The sequence below is a fragment of the Protopterus annectens genome, chromosome 14.part0 (assembly GCF_019279795.1).
Source record: "Protopterus annectens isolate FY-2018-M chromosome 14.part0, PAN1.0, whole genome shotgun sequence".
NCBI classification, from domain to species: Eukaryota; Metazoa; Chordata; order Ceratodontiformes; family Protopteridae; genus Protopterus; species Protopterus annectens.
The window spans coordinates 938,934,860-938,956,284 of NC_056748.1; the positions used below are offsets into that span (position 1 = coordinate 938,934,860).

The following is a 21,425-nucleotide window of genomic DNA, read 5'->3' on the forward strand; positions in this document are numbered from 1 at the left end:
CTGGAACCAGGCTCAAAGCCTTGACCCTAACATTCCTCAGATACTACAATACTTAACTGAGATGCTGGACAAAGGACTATCCTTCTCATCCATTAAGATCCACGCCTCTGCCATCTCTGCTCATTACCACACAGATCCTCCTATTTTCTCTCATCCATTGCTAAAGCAGTACCTCAGATTGGCTAAAAACATAAGACCGCCCCGGAGAGCACCAACACCTACTTGGGACCTCAATTTTGTCTTGGAAAAGCTCACTTTACCTCCTTTTGAGCCAGCCAATTCAGCAGAATTAAAATATATAACATGGAAAACTGCTCTGCTTCTGGCAATAACCTCAGCACGAAGAGTCTCCGAACTGCAGGCACTGATGGCAGTGGAACCTTTCATCATTTTCCATCAAGACAGGGTTTCTTTAAGAACAGACCCTTCTTTTATGCCTAAGGTGGTATCCAGTGTGGCTCTCAACCAAACTATTCACTTGCCAACTTTTTATCCAAATCCCCAGAATAAAGGGAAGAGACTTCTACACTCCTTGGACATACACAGGCAATTACGCTTCTACTTGGACAAAACAAAAGCTTTCAGAAAAACTGAACAATTGTTTGTATCATATGCTGCAGGATCACAGGCAAAGGCTATTTCAAAGCAGACCATTTCAAAGTGGATAGGACACTGTATCCGGTTCTGCTACACACAGCATGGGAAACCTATACCATCTAACATTAGACCACATTCCACCAGGGCAACTGCCACTTCTACTGCCTACCTTAGAGGAGTACCTACCAAAGACATTTTGGAAGCTGCAACTTGGAGTTCAGTGCACATCTTTACCAAACATTACCACTTGCCTCTTTATTCTAGATCCAGAGCTGGCTTTGCCACTGCAGTGCTCCAGGGCCTCATAGCCACACCAAATCCTCTATAGAACCAACCACCCTGACTCAGCTTTGGGATTCAATCCAAGTGTAATCACTGCAGCAGTGAAACACGATGAACATAGTACAGTTTTGTACCTACCATAAATGTAGATGTTAGAGTGTCTTCACTGCTGCAGTCCTGGTTACCCACCCGCCATCCCCTCTTTCTTAGCTGGGTCTTATCTATAACTTTCTATACTGTACTACCTATGTGGTGTATTTGCTGGTTACTGAAGGTTTTGTTTTTACCTTATTGTATGTTTTGTTAACAATATGTATTGCCTATCTTTTTTGGGGGCACCTGACATCTGGGGCAAGAAAAACTGAAGAAAATGGCATTGGCTGTTTCTTATGTACCACTGACGCACTGATGTCAGGGAGGAGGCGACAGCAACCGACGCTGGACCAAGACTTTGGAACTCTGGCCGACTGCGGGACCACCTGACGGCAGGATAACCCAAGTGTAATGACTGCAGCAGTGAAGACACTCGAACATCTACATTTATGGTAGGTACAAAACTGTACTTTTAGAATGTTTGGGTTTGGACACTGCATAACCACTCCAAAGCCACTTGCTGTTCTTCTGGTGCTTCAGCTGTTTGTGGATGCTTTAAACATGGCATCCATGGAATTAGACTCAAAACTCCTGCTCCAAGGAAGCCTGACTGCTTCTAAAGTATCCAGAATCCCTTTAAGTGCTTAAGTGGAAGCCAGTGGCAAATACTGTGGTGGTGTCCTTAGTTCCTAAGGGGTCACAGTTTGTTTCAGATCAGAATACCTTTCCCAGTGATTAGAGAGAAGATTTATGGATCACTTTTGAGAAAAAGGTCTGCACCTAGCAGCCCTGGCCTTCAAAGGTATAAACTGCCAGACCAATGTGACCAGATACCACAATGAAATCCTAAGGGTGGACATCATTTGGGGGCTTGTCCAGTGAGAACAGAAGGCAAAAGTAGTCAGAAGTACTCACCTGTGCATGTAGGAAGATATGCAATTAAATGTGGTTAAGGTGGTGTGGGTGTAGCCTATAGGAATGCTACTCTGGCATCTGTAATAAGGAGGCATGTCTGGCTAAGGATAGGACCTTTGCTGGAGGATGTGAATGTGTGACTCCTTGATGCACCACTGTGCAAAGAATTGCTGTTCTGTTGTGCTCCAAGAGACTTTAAGAAGCTGGAAGAAAAGGATGAGGTGAGAAAATCAGTTAAACAGTAATCCTTCCTCTCATACCATGGTATAGTAGGAAATTTCTTTTTAAACACTGGCCCTTCACTATGGAACAGAAAAACAAGTGAAGGGGACGACTACTTCAGTAAAGTAAATGGCAAGGTAATCAGAAAGGGATGCCTTGGGGGCCCGTTAGGGCAAACATTCAGACATGGAGCAGCAGTGATTGTCCAATTCTCCCTCCCCCTACCCTTTCACCCAGATTCTATCCCAGACACTAAATCTCTCCCTTTTCCAACAGATGTCTGTCAGGATTGGGGAGCTATCTCACTTTCTTTGCACAAAATTGGAAGGAAAATGTCCAGGACACATGAGGTACTGCAAATTGTATCTCAGAGATACTGACTATTGTTCCTATCTGTCCATACATTTCAAGGGTTACCTCCCATACTAGAAGCCCAAAGTCATCATATACAACCTGTACTGGAGATACTGTGGCAGCAGGTGGTGAGAGTCCCAAAGGGAGTAGACGGAACCGTTTTTATACTCATTGCTGTTCCTAATGTCACAGAAAGAGGGACCTTGGAGGCCATTCTGTGATCTTTCAAGTTTAAACAGATCCCTAAGGGTCCCAAATTTCAGAATGCTTACTATACAGGCCTTTGTATACATTCTTTCTCCTCGAGTCCTAATGGTAACCCTGGAAGTAAAAAGGATGCATGTCTACATATTCTTATATACAGGGCCTCAGGCAGTTCCAAAGATTCAAAACAGGGGAGTGCCACTATCAGTTTACCTCATTGTCCTTTGGTTTAATTACTACACCTAGAGTTCCATAAAATGCCTGGCTCAAGTAATAGCCCACTGCAGTACCAGGGTTATACACATATACCATTATTTGGATGACTGCCTAATTCTGGCCAAGCCATTTGATAAGCTACACTGGACATTGAACAGCACTCTGAATTGTTATCAGGGGATTAACAGTCTCTCTCTCAGCCACCCAAAATCCAGTCTGGAGTTCTCAGGAGCAGTGATCTTCCTGGGAGTATCTTATGGTCTCTCACAAGCAGAAGGTTTTCCTTTCTCAGGGCAAGGTGGATTTTTTGTCTCAGTTCTAATGAACCATATACAATATAAATTGAATTACCTAATTGTCATCTTTAGATATATTGTCAGTCCACTAATATTTCTTTTTATAGTCCATTACTTCTTTCTCTTCAAATTAACTCTATCAAAATTCCACTTGCTAGCTTTCCGTGCACTTGGCAATATTTTAATAAGTGTAAGTTTTATTTGCACAGTAGTGCCATTATCAAATAGATGCCACCTATTAACCACAAAAGTGGCAGTTATAGCAGAAGCATACAAAAGAAAAGGGAGGGACAAAAGAAAAAAATCAACCGTTCCCCAAATCAGAAAGATTATATCATCGTGACAGTTGTCAGGATAGTCCCCTGTAAACCCCCCTTTATTTCCACATATTTCCCCCAACTCCTGTTCTGATTTCCCTATTAGTCATAACTAGAACTGGCCTCAATTTTATATCCTTTCCAGCTAAACATGCCCCCCATCTAAATGTGTTTCCGTCAGTCCAGCTGTTGCTGCCCACATTCTTTTTACCACTTTCAAAATGTTCCTTTTAACTGGGTTCTTAAACCCATTCACATTCCATCTGAGGGTACTTACCTCACTTCCCCTCTCTGTTTCTCTTCTGAATGCCATATTTCAAATTCATTTTCCTGACAGTCTGCATGTTCATCTTTCTCCTTTTAACCATTTCCAGTGTATGAACTATTACTCTCACAAGCCTTATTCTAACTTTCAGCTCATTGTTTTTCAAACTACACCTACTTCTCACCATACATTGCTTCCCAAATTCAAATGAAACGTGCTGTAAATAAATCTAACTGTATTCTGTTTAAAGTAGATAACTGTATACAAATTCCTATTTGCTTCCAGGGTTGGGAGCATTTGCCCCATATCTAGTGACGAGCCAGTGAATTAGCCCCATTGGAAGAGATGGCCTCATACTTTTACCAGCTTATTTTATTTATTTATTTTATATTTGTTTACCGGGATGGTCCGATTGAGACAGTGCCCATTTTCAGCGGAGGCCCGGGGAGAAAAGCTCCAGCCTAAGCTTATATACAAAATTATCACATCAAGTAATAGAAATTATAGACAAAGTTGACAAAAAGTGAGTGCTAACACATTTACAGGATAAAAGTGTAAAAACAAAAATATATATGTAGTATCAAATAGAACAAGACTTTAAACACTTGAATGTAGACAAATATATGGTTAAACTTATATATGTGGAGGAACGCTATAGCATTAGTTAGGAAATTAAGTAGGGAGAATCATTTAGGCAAAGTAGTGTATAGTTAGTAATACTTTCATGGTGAGAGCTGCAGCTAGGAATATAACTACTTATAGAGAAGTAGTGTTGTTAGAAGGGATATGTTAACAGAGTTAGTATGTACAGCCAAATTGTATAATTTATTTATTTATTTATTTAAATTTGTTGACCGGGAGTGTCCGACTGGACGTGGGTCCATTTTCAGCGGAGGCCCGGGGAGAAAAGCTCCACAGTAAAATAAACAGACAGTAGTTACATTGGATTACATAGTGATTAACAATTTAACACAGAAATTACTTACAACATATTTACAGATGAAGAACATAGTACATCAGTAGACAACTAGAATCTTTATCTGTGAAGTACATAACAGGCATTAACAAATGTAACAATGAGAAGTTCCTGCTGTATAATAAGTACTAGGCTTATGAGCATCTGAGCTTGCTATCATCAAGGTAGTTAGTGGAGGTGAAAGAAAGGTAGTAGTTGGATGGGGTGGATGATATTAGAGTGGGAGTTGCAAGGGCATAGCCAGCATGTTTTTAGTGCACTTTTAATAAAGTTTTGAAGTTGGTGCATGATGGTACGGAGGTAATTGTGGGTGGGAGTGAGTTCCATAATTTGGCTATGGCGCAAGAGAATAGTGCTTCACCAGCAGAGTTATTGGCTTTAGTGATCTGCAAGTGATTTTTGTTGCTGGATCTTAGTAGTCTGGTGGTGCGATAGGGTTGGAATAGATTCTGGAGGGATGGGACATTTAGTGGATGGTTTACTAGTTTGTGGGTGAGTGAGAGTTGATACCATTGAAGGAGGTGAGGGAGTTCAAGCCAGCCCAGTTCAGCAAGTAAGAGACAGTGGTGACTACGGTAGGATGCCCCTGTGGCGAATTTTGCGATTTTGTTGTAGCAGGTCTCTAGCTTGTTTAGATCACATTGCCTTAGGTTGGTATATACTGGAGAGGCATAAAGTAGGGTGGAGATAAGGTGGGAATTTGCTATTGAAATCTTTGCTGCTTTGGTGAGAAATTGTTTATTTCTTTATAATGCTCCTAGTTTTTTGTGGACTTTTTTTATGGTCATGGATATGTGAATGTCAAATTTTAGTTTATTGTCTATTTCCACTCCTAGCAATTTGGTATGTTCAGTTGGGTATATAGTGGTGTTGTCTTTCGCTGTGATGTTAAAGTGAGAGTTGTTTTGAGTATGTTTGGTGGGTTGGAAGATGAGTAGTTTAGTTTAGTTTTGTTTGGGTTGAGTATTAATTGGGCATCGGATAACCATGTTTCAACACAGGAAAAGGCTTCCTGTGTGACTTTTTGCAGTTTGGGTAGGGACTGGGCTGTGCAGATGATGGTAGTCATCTGCGTATTGGATGAGTGTGCCATGTTTGGTGGCAGAGGCTAGATTATTGGTGTAAACAGAGAAAAGTAGGGGTCCAAGGATGGATCCTTGGGGAACCCCTATGGAGACAGGTAGTTGGGGAGATATGTCATTCTGCCATACAACGGATTGTTGGCGGTCAGACAGGTAACTCTGAAACCAGTTGGTGACTGATTTGTGAGAAGGATAGGTTATTGAGGACAGAGATGAGTTGTTTGTGTGGGACCATGTCAAATGCTTTAGATAGGTCTAGGAAAGTAGCAGAGGAGAGATAGCCATTGTTTTTATGCTGAAGGATAGTGTTTGTAAAGGAGAGTAAGGCAATGGTGGTGCTATGGTTTGGTCGGAAACCATGCTGAGTACTGGAAAGGAGGTTGTTAGTAAGGAGGTAGTGTGAGACCTGAGAGTGTATGCATCTCTCTAGTATTTTGGAGAGTGGAGAGGGAATAGCTATGGGGCGGTAATTGGTTAGTTCTGCAGAGGGTCCACCTTTGTGGAGGGGAATTATATGTGAGACTTTCCACAATGTGGGAACGTAACTTTCTGACAGAGATCGGTTAATCAAGATGGATACTGGGTAGGCCAGAGCATCAGCTGCGATTTGTAGGTATTCACTTGGGAGGTTGTCTGCTGGTAATTTGGTGGGTTTAAGTTTAGTTAAGAGTTTTTTTATGTTGGAGGTAGGTACAGGAGAAAAAGAGAAGGCAGTGGGGAGATTACTAGTTGAAGGTGTGGGTTGGAGGGGAGGGGGGTTGTGTTGTTTAGCTAGTGATAGTATGGTTTGGGTGAAGTGCGTGTTGAATGAGGTAGCAATATTTTCTGAGGAGTGAGGGATGTTAGGAGGAGGGGTACTGACTTTACCTGGGTGGAGGATGGAGTTTATGGAGGACCAGAATTGTTTGGGGCTGTGTTGTGAGGAGTCTAGGGCAGACTGGTAGTATTGGAATTTGTCCCGTTTTATTAGCTGTTTGACTCTATTGCGTAGTTCTAGGAATTTCTGTCTAGCTGCAGGGGTTTTGGTTTTTGCGCCAGTGCTCCCAGGCTTTATCCCTGTTTTTCATTTCTGACTTAGTGGTTTTCTGTAGCCATGGGGAGGGTTGTGCTTTGGTTCTGGAAAATCTTATGGGGGCATGGTAATTAAGGATGTTCAGGAAGGTAGTATTAAAAGATTCAACTGCGTCATCTAGACTGAGGTACTTTAGAGCATGCCAGTTACATTCTTTGAGGGATGAGATGAATGTGAGTGGGTTAAAGTTTATTTTTTTACGTATTTGACGATAGACAACAGGTTTAGCTTGGTACAGGTATTTTTTGAGTAGGAATGTTGGGGAGTGATCACTGAGGCTATCTGATAAGCAGCCTGTTATATATGACTGGGGGTTCTTACTGACTAGTATCCAATCCAGGGTAGAATGCTTGCTGGAGTTTTTATTTATCCTTGTTGGTGACTGGACTAGTTGGGTGAAGCCATGAAGGTGTACATGATGGGTTGGATTGTTGCCAGAACAGGATTGCCAGTCAATATTGAAATCACCTAAGATGATAGTTTCTTGGGGGAGATGGTGGGTAGACCAGCTGAGGAGGTTTTCTAGTGGGGGGATGTTTTGGCCAGGTGGGAAGTAGCATCCAATTATGTTGATGGTTTTGTTTCGGTTAATTTTGAGGTTGGTATATATTATTTCTTCATTGCCTATTTGTGGAGCTGATGATTTTAAGATCTGGATGTTTAGATGTTGTTTAAATATTATAGCTACACCACCTCCTTTTTTGTTTAGCCGGTCTACTCTTAGTATGCCGTAACCTGTAGGGAGTATTTGCTCACTGGTAATGTGAGGTTTTAGCCAGCTTTCTGTCAGGACGACTATATCTGGGGAGTATAAGTCTATGGTGGCATGGAGTTCATGGACTTTGTTGGTTATACTTGTAATATTTAGGCTTAGTAGAAGGAAGTCACTTGGCTTTCTATTGGCTGTAATATGGGAGAAGTTGTGATTTCTAGTCTGATTATGAGGATTGGGGTTAGGGATGGTAGGGCCAGGGTTGGGGTGGATGTCTCCACTTAGGGCTAGTTTTGATATGCATGAGATTATTAGTTTTCTCAGTTTTTGAATGTGTTTGTTTATAAGGGAAATTTTATGATTGTTCTCTGTGGGTAATAGATATGGTGGGAGGGTTACTATATTAAGTTGTAGGGATGCTTTACGTTTGGGTAATACAGTTGGTAGAATATGTGGGGGGTGCATAGGGATGGTTCTTGAGCGCTGGTGGGAGGGGAGCTGAGTATGGGTGAGACATGGGTGGTGGTGTGAGTAGTAGTACAGTGGTAGTGGTTGAGTGGGGGAATGATGGAGCTTTGGTAGGATGTAAGATATGCAAGGAGAGTGCATGCAGTGAGCAAAGGAAAGGTATGCTTGTACATGTCAGTTGAGGAGGTGTGATAGTAGAGGGAATATGGAGGAGGTAGTGTTGGGTTACCGCTGTGGTTGGCTATTGGAAAGATGGGAGGGGTTTGAGTGCAATAAAGGTGGGACCACTGGGGGCGGGAGGGAATAGGGGGCAGGGCGGGGAGCGAAGCAGGTAGAGACCCTGTTTGTTCACAATTGACCAAGGACTGCTCTGAAACTGTAAGTCTTGTCTTAATTTCTCAGGTGGAAAACCAGGATAACCTTGTATCAGTAGGCTACTGTGGTATAGTTTAAATAAACAAACACACAGTATTGATCAGTTATGGGTACTATTTGCTAACGGAAGGGAATAAGAGAAAGTGGAAGATGTGTGTGTGGGGGGGGGGGCTGCTTACAGCCAAAGCACAGTGCTCTCCAGGGGAAAATGAAGATTGGCTCAAACAGTTAGACACATACTCAAAGTTAACTGTAGCTGTTTGCAGACAGTTCAGACCCGGACTGCACTTTTCTTATAGGAATGTTAAAGGTGGTGCCGCAGTTGAATACTTAAGAGTGTATACTTAAGAGTATAAGTAATGCCAAGGTGTTAATTAACCTGAAGTGTTACATGTGCAAAGCCAGGATTCAGATGTGTCTTTGAGAGAGATTTTGAAATGATTAAGATTGCTTTTGGATCTAATACTATGTGTAAGGGTATTCCAATTTTTAGCAACAAAGTTATAGTAAAGAGAGTTGCCTGCTGTATTGGATACTTTGATTACTTGGAGTAAGTCTTTGTTAGATGATCAAAGACTGCAAATGTTAGAGTAGGGTTGTAGAAGATTTTTTTTACGGAAAATACATTGTCAGGAGTGTGCATTATTTTGTGAGCAATTATTAATTGGTTATAGTTCATAACATGAAGTAGATAACAACCAATAAAGATTTTTTAGGCATTGACAGTGATTGGTTGAATGTGTGGAATCTGCAAATTTGGCATTCTTATTGTAACATGATTCTAATTTACTTCTGGCTTTTTGAGGTTGGTAAGTATGGGAGATGCATATAAGAGCGAGGAGAGAAGGTGGGTTCTCGCTATGGCTATTCTTGCAGCATCTGTTTAGAATGTTTTGTTTCTATACATTGTTCCCATTTTCTTGTGAACCTTTTTGATTTTGTTAGAAATGTGTATGTCAAATTTTAGTCTGTTGTCAATTATGACGCCTAATAGTTTTGTTTGGGAATCTGGGAAGATCCTAGTATTATTACTGGCAGTGATATAAAAGTTAGCTGGAAGGTTAGTAGGTTTAGATGGATGAAAGATCATAAGTTTAGTTTTATTAGGGTTGAGAATTAAGTTGAGTTTGCTAGCCATGATTTTAATATCAGCAAAAGGCTTTTTTTCCGACTGTAAGAAGTTGAGTTATTGTGGATGCTGCACATATGAGGGTTGAATCATCTGCATATTGTATGACAGATGCTTGACAGGAGGCAGTATTAAGATCATTTATGAATATGCTGAAGAGGAGGGGTCCTAAGATTGAGGGACTCCAAAGTGTAACAGGAAGGAGTGGGGATAGATCTTGCTTCCATTTCACAGCTTGCTGGTGGCTGGATAGATAACTTTGAAACCAATGAACAAACAAAAAGAACGCCTTGGACCACGGTCTTCTCTTCATTCAATTCAATCTTTATTGATACACATACACAGGAAACAAATATATAGTCTTCACATACCTGAGTTTTTAAACTAATTTATTTAAGATATTTTTAATGAGATGTTTTATAGTAATTTATCAGTAAATCATCCGTGAATGTTTATTATATGTATTTTAATTTAAATTATTTATATAAATAAATGATGTGGAATGATCAAGTTTAGCACAAGACACTTTCAGAGCGTAGGCATTAATATTTATGAGATGTAAAGGGAGATTTGTTAGTTTAAACTGAAGGAGATGTATTTCATTGGATTAACAATTAAACAGGTGACTTAGAGATTATTTAAATGGCTTTTTGAGTCAAAAATGGTTGTCTGATGAAGTCCTCTATGTAGGATGAAAACGCATGTATTTATTTTTTCTTGGTGAATAAAAGCGTTAATTTCACTGGCGCTCTGTGATTTTGGTGTTGACACTATAGAGGAGAAGACCGTGGTCCAAGGCGTTCTTTTTGTTTGTTCATTGGAGTTTTAGAACTGCCGTTCTGCTGAACTTTGAAACCAGTTAACAGCATCAGGGTTAATATTAAGATTATTCAGAGTGGACAGTAACTTAGGATGGGAAACTGTATCGAATGCTTTAGACATGTCCAAAAAGACTGAAGACACTATTTTGCCATTGTCTCTGAATTTATTTATAGTATTAATGAAACTTAGAAGAGCTGTAGTAGTGCTATGATAGGGTCGGAATCCATGCTGTGACGATGAGAGGAGATTATTGTTGAGGTGTTTAAGAAGTTGAAAGTGGATACATCTTTCCAGAATTTTAGAAAGTGGTGAAAGTATAGCAATGGGCCGGGAGTTTAGTTCTTTTGCATTGCTGTCTTTGTGTAATGGTGTAATGTATTCAATTTTCCAAATAACTGGAACATACTGTTCTGTTATAGAATGTTTTATAAGTATTGACACAGCTGCTGTTAATTTTAGATATTCTGCTAGCAAGTTATCTGCTGCCAGTGAAGTGGGTTTCAACTTTTTTAATAGTTTGTTTTGGAACTGTCTGAAATGAGAATGCATCTACAATATTGCTTGGATTGTTGGGTATTGGTATTGTGGGAGACTTGCTATTCTTAGTTGGTGCTAAAACACTTTCAGTGAAGACTATGTTAAATTGTTCAGCAATATTGTTTGTGTTATCAGGTATGTTGGGGGGGTGGGGGTTGTGGTTTGGCCAGTATGAAGTATGTTATTGATTGTGTTCCAGAATTTTTGTGGATTCATTCTGTATTTCCATTGTAAATTAGAATAGTGTTGTTTGTCAAGTTTAATTTGGTTTTTGGCACTGTTTCTAAGTTGCTGGTAAATTAAATGGTTTTGGAGGGATTTATTTTCAGCCCAAGTTTGCCCTGCTTTGTCCCTTTGTTTTAGGAGGGTACGAGTCTTATGGGTTAACCATGGTGTGTATTTGGCTTTGACACAAACCTGTTCTTGGAGGTGCCAGTCTGTTTAGAATATTAAGAAATGTGTCACTGAAGTGTTGTACAGCAGCATCTAAGGGCAGTTGCTTAGTAAACGACCGAGTCAGAACAGAGGATCGGTTCCGTACCCAACAGTATAGAATGAAGGCGAGATGGACAACTCGCATGGAACGTTATTGTAAGTACATAACTTTGTTTTCCCTACTTTCTTTCCTCCCCATAGTTCACTGCCTCTAATGTAAGTCTGTTCTTTAATCTTTACCAAGATCTGAGGCACTTACTGCCTAATCTTTTTTTGTTGACTCCTACAACAGTGACTTCCCCATCTTAGAGCATACCAAGTGTCACTTTGCAATCTGCTATATGGCTGTCAAATGTCAAAACCCTGTGATCACATAAGTTCAAGTAATCATTTCTAAACTAATTAAAACTAGTGACTGTTCATGTACTAATCCTATAAAATGTTAATTGCAAAGGCACTTCTCCTTATCTGAAGACTCAATATTATACTATTCTCAGTTGTTGTTTATCCTAGATTTAGCATACCTTAAACCACCACCTGCACCACCACCATTCCTTCACCTACCTGCTTAATGACTTCCTCTTTGATCTTATATTATCTGTCCCAGCATGTTTTGCTTGTCGCTGCAGCGAGAGTTCTGCCATGGACTTTAGTGCTGAAATTTCTTAAAAAGGAGAAGTGTTTCTTCTGTACACCTTCTTCCTGCTGCAATGACCTGTTGCTCATCCAACCCCAGGAATCACGCCAGTGGCTCTGCTTAATAGAAGCACCGGGAACTAACGGCGGCATGATGCCAGGACACTTCTATGGGCCAGGCTTGTAAAGGCTCCAGGGCCGTTTGCCTAGTACACACCTATGAACCCTGTGCTGCTTGTTTGACTGTGTTTTCTTTATCCATAATTGCATCATCGTCTTAGGTATATATTCCTTTCCTGGTGTTTCAGATGCACTGGCTCCTTTGACAAATAAATAAAATTTTGATTTTCTCAGGGTGTAACATTTTAAATCATAACACTTCATCTTGTATTTAAGCCGGCAGTAGTATGAAAGCCGTATGTCTTCTCCACATTGCTGAATAGTCCATATCCATAAACACCGTGGAGTCAATACAAGTAATCTGTTTGCCAGGTTTCCATAAAGCATCCATTTTTTTCCTTCTGTTTGTAAATGTTAAATCTCACACTATTTGGATGAGGTGGTTTGGGTAGTCCTTTCTGCAGGATCCAGGCCATATGTCACGCCATCTTGATGTTAAACTCATTATCACTGATCTGTGTCCATTCCACAATTCTGTCCCTCTTAGAGACTAAACTGTCCCATCCTTCCAAATCCCAGTAATTTTCAGATTCGTTCTTCTGGACTGTTCTTCATGATCGAAGATTGTTGCATCCAGTAAATCCAGTTTTGCCTTGTAAGCTTGACCTTTGCTTTCAACATTTCATTCTTATTTGCTAGGGCTTGCATTTTATTGGAGTGCTCATTTACAGCCTCAGTCACTTCCTTAACTGATTGTCATTATCCTTCATTACAGCTTTTCAGACTATTATTTTTTTTTTAAATCTCCTTGAAGTTTGCTGTAAGGTTAATCTCCTGGCCATTATCCACAACAACAGTAGTCACCCACCAAGATTCAATATCTGTTTCTGATTCACACTTGTCCATAATCATAAAAGTATCAACTATTTTAAAACAAGTAGGTTACAGACCAAAAGGGCAAAGTGTCCCTCAGTCTTATCATGCTCATGTCATGCCAGATATTTTCCATAAAAGAATTCTTGAGGATACTAGGGTGTATAACACCATTTATCCAAATGGTTATACAGGCAAGACTGTTTATGAGGAAACTTCAGTAATACTTCATGTCAGTATGGTAGCAGCACCATCAGGCCCTAGAGGATTCTAGAGCTTTGCTTCCTTCAATAAGGAGAGATGTCCTGCTGGAGTCATCAGGTGCAAGTCAGTATAGGTGTTCCCATTACGTGCGCACCTTATACTTGGACCTAAGCCACTGATGCTTCTGACATGGACTGGAGAACACACATCTAGTTTCCTTATTCAGTCATTTGCACTATGATAACACCTAGCCTCCTTCAGATCAGCCAAATCAAGAGATACATTAGCATCAGTGAGATGATGGCAGTAATTTTGTCTCTCAGGCAAGTCTGGAGGCCATGGATTTCACACCCTGTAACAGTAAGCTGGCTCCTTTGGCAAATGATGATATAGTATGTTAGTGTGAGAAGAGTTTTAACTTCTTTGCTGACTGGTTGTGCAACATGGGAGATTGACCTAGAATCAGGCATGACTCTTAAATCTTCATACACTCCATTTCAACAACATTCCCTAGCAGATCAATTAAGTGGACAGTTGCAGACCCACATGAATGTATGTTCAACAAGAACACTTTTTTGGACATTACTGAGTGTAGAAGAAATAAACTTTTTTTACTACTGCAAGCAGCAGATAATTAAGAAGTTGTAGTCCAGAGCACTATGCAGGTAGGCTAGGGAAGTCAGTGACCTCTTCTGCAAGTGGACATTTTTTTCTGGATGGTTATTCTTCTGTCTCATTCTCCCCAGGGTACTTTAGAAGGTTAGGGTAGAAAGGCCAGAAATGCTTTTGATGGCCTTCTTTTCACCAAGGTAGCATCAATTGTTCATACTGATGCAGATAGCAGTGGAAAAACGGTAATCCTGCCCCAGCTCAGTGAGTGCATGGTACATCTGGACCTGCAGACTCTAAAAATTATGTTTTGGATGATTTGACTATGCTGTCCTTCAGGTATCATTTTCAAAGGACCTGATAAAAACCATAAAGGAGGCTAGGAGTCCTAATATGAGGAAATACTGCTTAACTAAAAGGAGAAAAAACCTCTAGCACCAAAGGAGTAATCTGGGCACCAGTTAAGTGGCATTACCCTTGATTCTTCAGCATTAGATGTAACTTTTTGCACAGCTCTATCTTATTCTTTTGTAAAAAAAGTGCATTTGTCTGCAGTGTGCCTTCTTAATAGGGGTACCCTCATGGGTATATTGCTAGCTGTTAAGCAGTTTCTCAGAAAGGTTCTCATCTGTGGCACTCTAAATAACAGTAGATCCATCATGGGGTTTGACTTTGCACAAGAAAGCTAAGTTAGTCCCCCACTGAACTTGCTATCGCTGTTAAATACCTGGCATGGAAGAACATCTTTTTATTGGCTATGACATCAGCCAGGAGAATTTCTAATGTCCAGGCCCTTACTTGTAAAGAGCCCCTTTTGATGTTTTACAGGGATGCTCTCAGTTTTAGTGCAGGCCCTTACTTTATTCCTAAGGTTGTTTAAAGAATTGGCTTTGAGTTGGACCATTCAATAGCCTTGCCTTTGTTTCCTAATCCCAGTAATAGGGGTGACAATATTTTTGTATTCTTTGAACTTGCACAATTATTTGAGACATTACCTACATGGAACCAGGGATCTAAGGAAGACTGAGCAACTTTTTGTTTATTTTGCTACTAATAAGGAGAGGAATCCAGTCGATAAACAATTAATCTGTAAATGCCTAGCTGCACTCTGTGGACCACTGCAGCTATTATCTGTTTTATTAGAGAAGTAGAAATGAGGCCATTATAAGGAGGCAACCACTTGGCTCCCTGTGCACACCTCTTCCAAGCAGTACAGATTTGATAACCTGTCTATGGGCGAGTTGGTTTTGCCACTACTCTTCTGCAGGGTTTGCTGCAACTTGTCCCAAGAATATAGCCAACCTACCAGCATGTGCAGAAGCTTTGGAGATATTCCTAGAGGCTGTAACTACAACATCCATCCATACAAAGAAATAGTACTGCTGTGTCAAAAAAATTGCCATAATAGTAGATGTTTGAGTAGGATCACTGTTGCATTATAATTAGCCTTCCTGCGTCCCTTGTTGTGAGCATCCAGGATTGTAGTGGGTACACAAGCACAGTGTTTGGTTAGTCTTGTCATTGTATACATATGGAATTGGGATTCTTGGTTGGCCAACTGCAGAGGAGGGTAGGTTGTGAAGTGACCATTGTATACTCTGGCTGGTTAAGTGGTCTGCTCCTATCCTCTAGGGATCTGTTGAAGAGGCAGCCTAGAGACTGCCATGCCTAGGACTCTCTAGACAATAAAGAACTGAAATTTACATGAGCCAGATGCTCTTTATACTAGGATTATGGTAGTGTTTCTGTTGAGAAAGAGTCAGCCTGGCAAGGGGGAGAGTGCAAATCTCTGAAAGTTAGGCTGGATAATGGACCTATGCTGCAGCTGAGTTCCCAAAGATATGACCGCAACAGTGATCCTGCTGAACAAAGTTACCATTATGGTACGTTTCTAACAGTTCCGCTTTCTTTGTTCAGAAGTCCGTTACTTGGAGCAGTGTCTTTCATGCTTATGAGGTTAGTTTCTCTAAGATTATTTTAATTCTGAAGATGTGCATTGGGAGGCTAACACTTCTTGCATGATATATATCAAACCATCACTGAATTGTCTGACATCCACCCCTCCTATGATTATTGTTTCTTTTTCCATAGATGTTAAGGTGTTTTGCTGGCCTTGATATGATTCCTGGAATACAACTTTGGCTGGTTAAAGTCTAGGTTGATGGGATGGAGAAAGAGGAAAAGGGGAATTTGTGTTACCAAACACTGGGCAAAGTCAGGTCCAGTAGAAAATTTTGATGCTCACTCAGATGTCTTGGTTCAAGCCAAAACTTGTGGACCTCAGACATTCCCTTCCCAGGTGATAGTGTCTTGTAGAAGGATGTGTTTATTTTTTTATGATTGGCACTGATTTCAGCTAACCAAGATTTCACTGATGCGTTGATGAAAACATTGATATTAGTAGTTTTGTATGAGACTTAGCAGCAGTTCTGTATCCCCTGTTTTGGACTGGAGAGTATATTTCTAAATTTTCATTGTAAGCATGTATGTAAAACTACATAGAACTGTAAATTCATGATCAGTTATACACTAATTTGAATTTGTCTCTTTCCACCTATTTTGAAAAAGGTTATAGTAGAGCTTAATTTATGTATGACTTTTACGTTTTTTTACAAACATTTTATACAGCCAAAAACATTTTACATGAATTGTCACATTTTCTTCATCTCCTACATTTTTCTTTGAAAAGGTATTGGGTTTACATCTGTCAGATGGTCACATGGCTCCCTTCAGCTTTCTGTGTTGTGTTCTGTTAACTGTTTACTAAGCCATTTAATGTATGGCCCTTGACATTTATTAAAATTAAAATGTCCCTACAGAGTATTTTAAAGTGTTGAAGTCTTCAGGAGATCAAATTCATTCAAACTGTAACGCACTAAGAGTATATTGGAGAATACTGTATTTCAGTGTTTTGTGACTGAAACACTGAGTGTAAAATGTTTCAGAATATTTAAACAGTGACTGATGTTCACTTTTGCATGTAAACAACAGAAAAAATGTGGCAAGTATAAAGTGCGTTGAGTGTGAACTGCTGCATAACATCATGAGTGGATAAAGGACAGGATTCTGATGTAGTTGATGATATGCTTTTTTCTAAGCATAGACACAATTCAAGCTTCTGCAGGAATGATTTACTAAATATTGAACAAGCCGAACTCATATCTAAATTAATTCTTTTTTATGTTACTAATGATTTTGAAACTTTCTTTTGCAGATTACCAAAGCTTTACCTGTGTGAATTTTGTCTTAAGTATATGAAGAGTAGAAACATTTTACTTCGACATTCAGAGAAATGTGGTTGGTTCCATCCACCAGCCAATGAAATCTACAGAAAAGATGACCTGTCAGTATTTGAGGTAGGTCTTTTCAGTGGCAGCTGAACTTTACTGCATTGATTGCAGAGGATAGGGTTTGACTATTAGGGGAATTAAGCATAAGACATACTGCTTTTGTGGGTCCTTTGCTAACTGGATTGGCATTGAAGTTAGCTAAGAATGGTGGTGCTTATCCACCTCATTGATTGAAGTTAAGGGTGCCACTTTGACAGTCATGTGTCACTGAAGGATTTGTTCTTAAGAGAAAAATACATTTGCTGTCTTAACTCTTTACTTTCTTTTTGTCTTCTTTCTTTCACAAGTTCCACTTTGTTTCCTTCATCTTCATTCTCATATTTCCTCCACAATGTCTCATCTTTCTTTTCTTACATTTAAAATGTTTGTGATTTTTCTGCAACTTTGTATTCTCTTTGGGGAGGATCAGTAAACAGCATTTAGGATTTTTATCTGCCTTTTATTTCTGTCGTTCAGGCCAGACTTTTCATTTTCAGGCTATCACTTTTTCCTGTGATGGCTAACACTTGTCTTGTGCAAGTATGTAAGAAGGTAATAAGAGTCTCTTAATGTCAGTTTAGCATTGGTACATGCTATTGTTATTTTTTCTTTTCTGGTTTGTTTATGTACTTCTGTTCCTCAGAGGAGCGGTGATGTATATATTCTACTAATGTTGTCCGTCCTTCCATTCCTCAACAGTTGGGTTTCGAATCCAACTTTTCCCACTTTTAGACTTCAAGATCATCAGCTCAGGTTTCTCTCTTTTCCCACAATCCCCTCCTATCTCCAAGATTACCACAGACCTCATTTACTGCATATAGGGAACAGACACGGTCTGTTTGGCTCAGGCTTGCATCAGCTAAGTTATTTCCCTTTCTTGTTATTTTTGTGGTATTTCAGTACTGTTCTGACAGTTTTAGTATTCTGTTTGTCAGAGAGTTATTTTCCTCATTTTCTTAATGCTTTTCCTTATCTATAAACTTTCTAATTGGTGCAGACAGTTTTCTTCCATTTGTCTCGTGCCTTTGGAGCCTTCTCACCATTTTTCTGTTAGAATTTGGCTATCTGTTGTTGGGTAGTAGGTTTTACCATTGTACTGAGTTTACCATTTGGTATTGTTGTATTGAGTTTGCCGTTGTTGATATTTTCCAATTTAATAAGAAAAAATAACTTCTCTGTCAAATCTCCTATTCATTTTTTGGTTGGATTAATCATTTCTGACAAGCCATTGGGGTTCAAAAAATGTGTGGCTTGCAGCCACAACCTTCTTAATTCGGATACACACCAGAAATGTGTTTATTGTTTTCGTGCCGCCCGTTTGGATGAAGATTGTGCCATTTATATTGCTTTTGGTCCCTGAACTGTTATTGAGTGCAGAAATAAGCTGGCATTATAGGGACTTTTTCCTCCTGCAGGAGAATCATCAAAATCTCTTTCTTCACTTTCTAGAGCCTGTCTGGTAAAAAAAATCGTTTGACAAATCTAGAGGAAAGAAAATTGCTAAGCCCAAGGGAAAGGGGACAAGGAAGCTGTCCTTCATGCCAATTTTTTTTTTTTTTTTTGCTTCAGTTTCAAAAAAGTCCAGATCATCAGATCCTAATTCTCCTTCGTGGTGATCTACCCTGTAGTTCTCTAATACATATCTGCATTTGTTTCTTTTTGACAGGCTTTCAGGAAAAATTATGATAATAGACTAACATCATCTAATCTTTGAATTAAAGATTCCTTCTCACCCTAAAATGATTAACAAATGTTTTTGTGTTGGACAGTTTTCTGGTGATTGCCACACTAGTGACTTACTTTAAAGTCTTATCATAAACTTAAGTCTTGTGGTATCTGCCAGAAATTTAGGAAGGCAACTAGACCAGGCCTTTTAAAAAACATTTTTTATACCTGACTGAGAGATATATTTTCAATACCTTCTGAAATATGAAAGAGTCTTGAGTATAAAAGTCATAACTTGGAATGAGAGAGAACAAAAAGAATTCTAAGGAGAAATAAAAAAACTTCCCAAGTGTGAAAAAAGTAGAGGGGCGTAGTTACTGCATCTGCAAAAAATTCAAGTCCAGTGCCATCTGATCAGCAGAGGTTAAATCCTCTTTGACAACTCCCAAAGTAGGAATCACAAAGTCAGTCATTAAAGTACCTGTATAGCAGTCTAATACTGATACTAAATGGGCACCAGCACCCATACCCTTAAAGTGAGCCTCCAAGAATTCTGTTACAGATGCACTAATATTCTTAGACTGATGTTATGTATGTATATATACAGTGGCTATAAAAAGTTTACACACCCCTGTTAAAATTCCAGGCTTTTGTGATATAAAAAATGAGACCACAATAAATCATTTCAAGACTTTTCCCACCTTTAGTGTACCTGTAACCTGTACAATTCAATTAAAAAGCAAACAAATCTGTTATGGGAAAAATATACAAAATAAAAAATGTACAATACCTTGGTTGCATAAGTGTGCACAACCTTAAACTAAAACTTGTGTGCACACACCCTTAAACGAATACTTTGTTGAAGCACATTTTGATTTAATTACAGCATTCAGTCTTCTTGGGTACTCACCTGCCATCAATTAAAGAGACTCTGACTAACCCCAAATAAAGTTCAGCTGTCCTGGTAGAATTTTCCTGACTTTACTCAGTTGCCTGCTACAGCAAAAGTCATGGTTCGCAGAGAGCTTACAAAGTATCAAAGGGATGTCATTATTGAAATGTATTAGTCAGGAGAAGGGTACAAAAAAATTCCACAGCATTGGATGTACCATGGAACACAGTGAAGACGGTCATCAAAAAGTGGAGAAAATATGGGACAACAGTGACGTTGCAAAGAACTGGACGTCCCTCCAAAATTGATGAAAAGACAAGACAAAAACTGGTCAGGGAGGCCTATAGCAACACTGTAGGAATTTCTGGCAAGTACTGGTTGTGTACTACATGTGACAACAATCTCCCGTATTATCCATATGTCTGGACTGTGGGGTAGGGTTGCAAGATGGAAGTCTTTTCTTACACTTAGGTCTGGCTAAAATTTCCAAAACAATACATCAAGTCTCCTAAAAACATGTGAGAAAATGTGTTATAGTCTGATGAGACCAAGGTTGAACTTTTTGGGCACAATTCCAGAAGATACGTTTGGTGCAAAAACAACACTTCACATCGCCAAAACAACATCCCCACGGTGAAGCATGGTGGTGGAAGTATCATGCTTTGGGGTTGCTTTTCTTCAGCTGGAACTGGAGCTTTAGTCAAGGTGGAGGGAATTAGGAACAGTTCCAAATGCCAGTCACTTTTGGCTCAAAACCTTCAGGCATCTGCTAGAAAGCTGAAGATGAAGAGGAATTTCACCGTTCAACACGACAATGACCCCAAGCATACATCCAAATCAACAAAAGAATGGCTTCACCAGAAGAAAATTAAAGTTTTGGAATGGCCCAGCCAGACCCCAAACCTAAATCCAATCGAAAATCTGTGTGGTGACCTAAAGAGGGATGTGCACAAGAGATCCCCTTGCAATCTGACAGATTTGGAGCGCTTTTGCAAGGAAGAGTGGGCAAATATTGCCTAGTCAAAATGTGCCATGCTGATAGACTCCTACTCAAGAAGACTGAATGCTGTAATTAAATCAAAAGGTGCTTCAACAAAGTATTAGTTTAAGGGTGTGCACAAAAAAAAAGTTTTTTCACGAAAGTGCATTTTCGTATAAATGCACTTTCGAAAAAAACGGAGTCACGAAATTGCATTTCAGAGAAATGTAATTTTGGTGGGTCAAGGTCATCCCCCATATATGTGTATGTATATGTATATGTATATACATATATATATATATATATATATATATATATATATATATATATATATATATATATATAGATAGATAGGTTCCTTTTAGAATCTCGAAAAACTGAAATACCGAATTTCAGTTTTCCGAAATTGTAAGCCCAAAAGCTTGAAATTGCGAAACACCAGAAGCGCAAAATTCGAAATCCCGAACTTCAGAGCTTCTGGTGTTGCGGTGTATGAATGGATGTAAGTGCAGGTAAGTCTAGGAGTGTGTAGGTTTTGGGCTGTAGTGCATGTTAGTGTGTGTTTTGGTTGTGATGTGTGTGTGTGTGCAAGGGGCTGTGAAATGTGTGGGTGTGAGTTACCTTTGTGTGTGTGATTGTGCGGTCTAGGAGTTAGAATATATAAGTGGGGGGTGCAGGGGGGCTTGCCCCCTTTTTATTTGTATTTTAGGATTGTATGTTTGATTGTGGGGGGAGAGTGGGTGTATGTG

General features: G+C 39.6%; 1 protein-coding gene across 5 annotated transcripts in view; it reads left to right on the plus strand.

Annotated features, from left to right (window-relative positions):
- The window catches only part of KAT6B (lysine acetyltransferase 6B), a 2,279,653-nt gene that overhangs the window by 1,217,031 nt on the left and 1,041,197 nt on the right, over positions 1-21,425 (plus strand). For all 5 annotated transcript variants that reach the window (XM_044056739.1, XM_044056740.1, XM_044056738.1 and 2 more), the window contains exon 10: positions 17,026-17,167. In XM_044056739.1, coding sequence (XP_043912674.1) covers positions 17,026-17,167 — 142 coding nt within the window. The remainder of the gene's footprint in view (positions 1-17,025; positions 17,168-21,425) is intronic.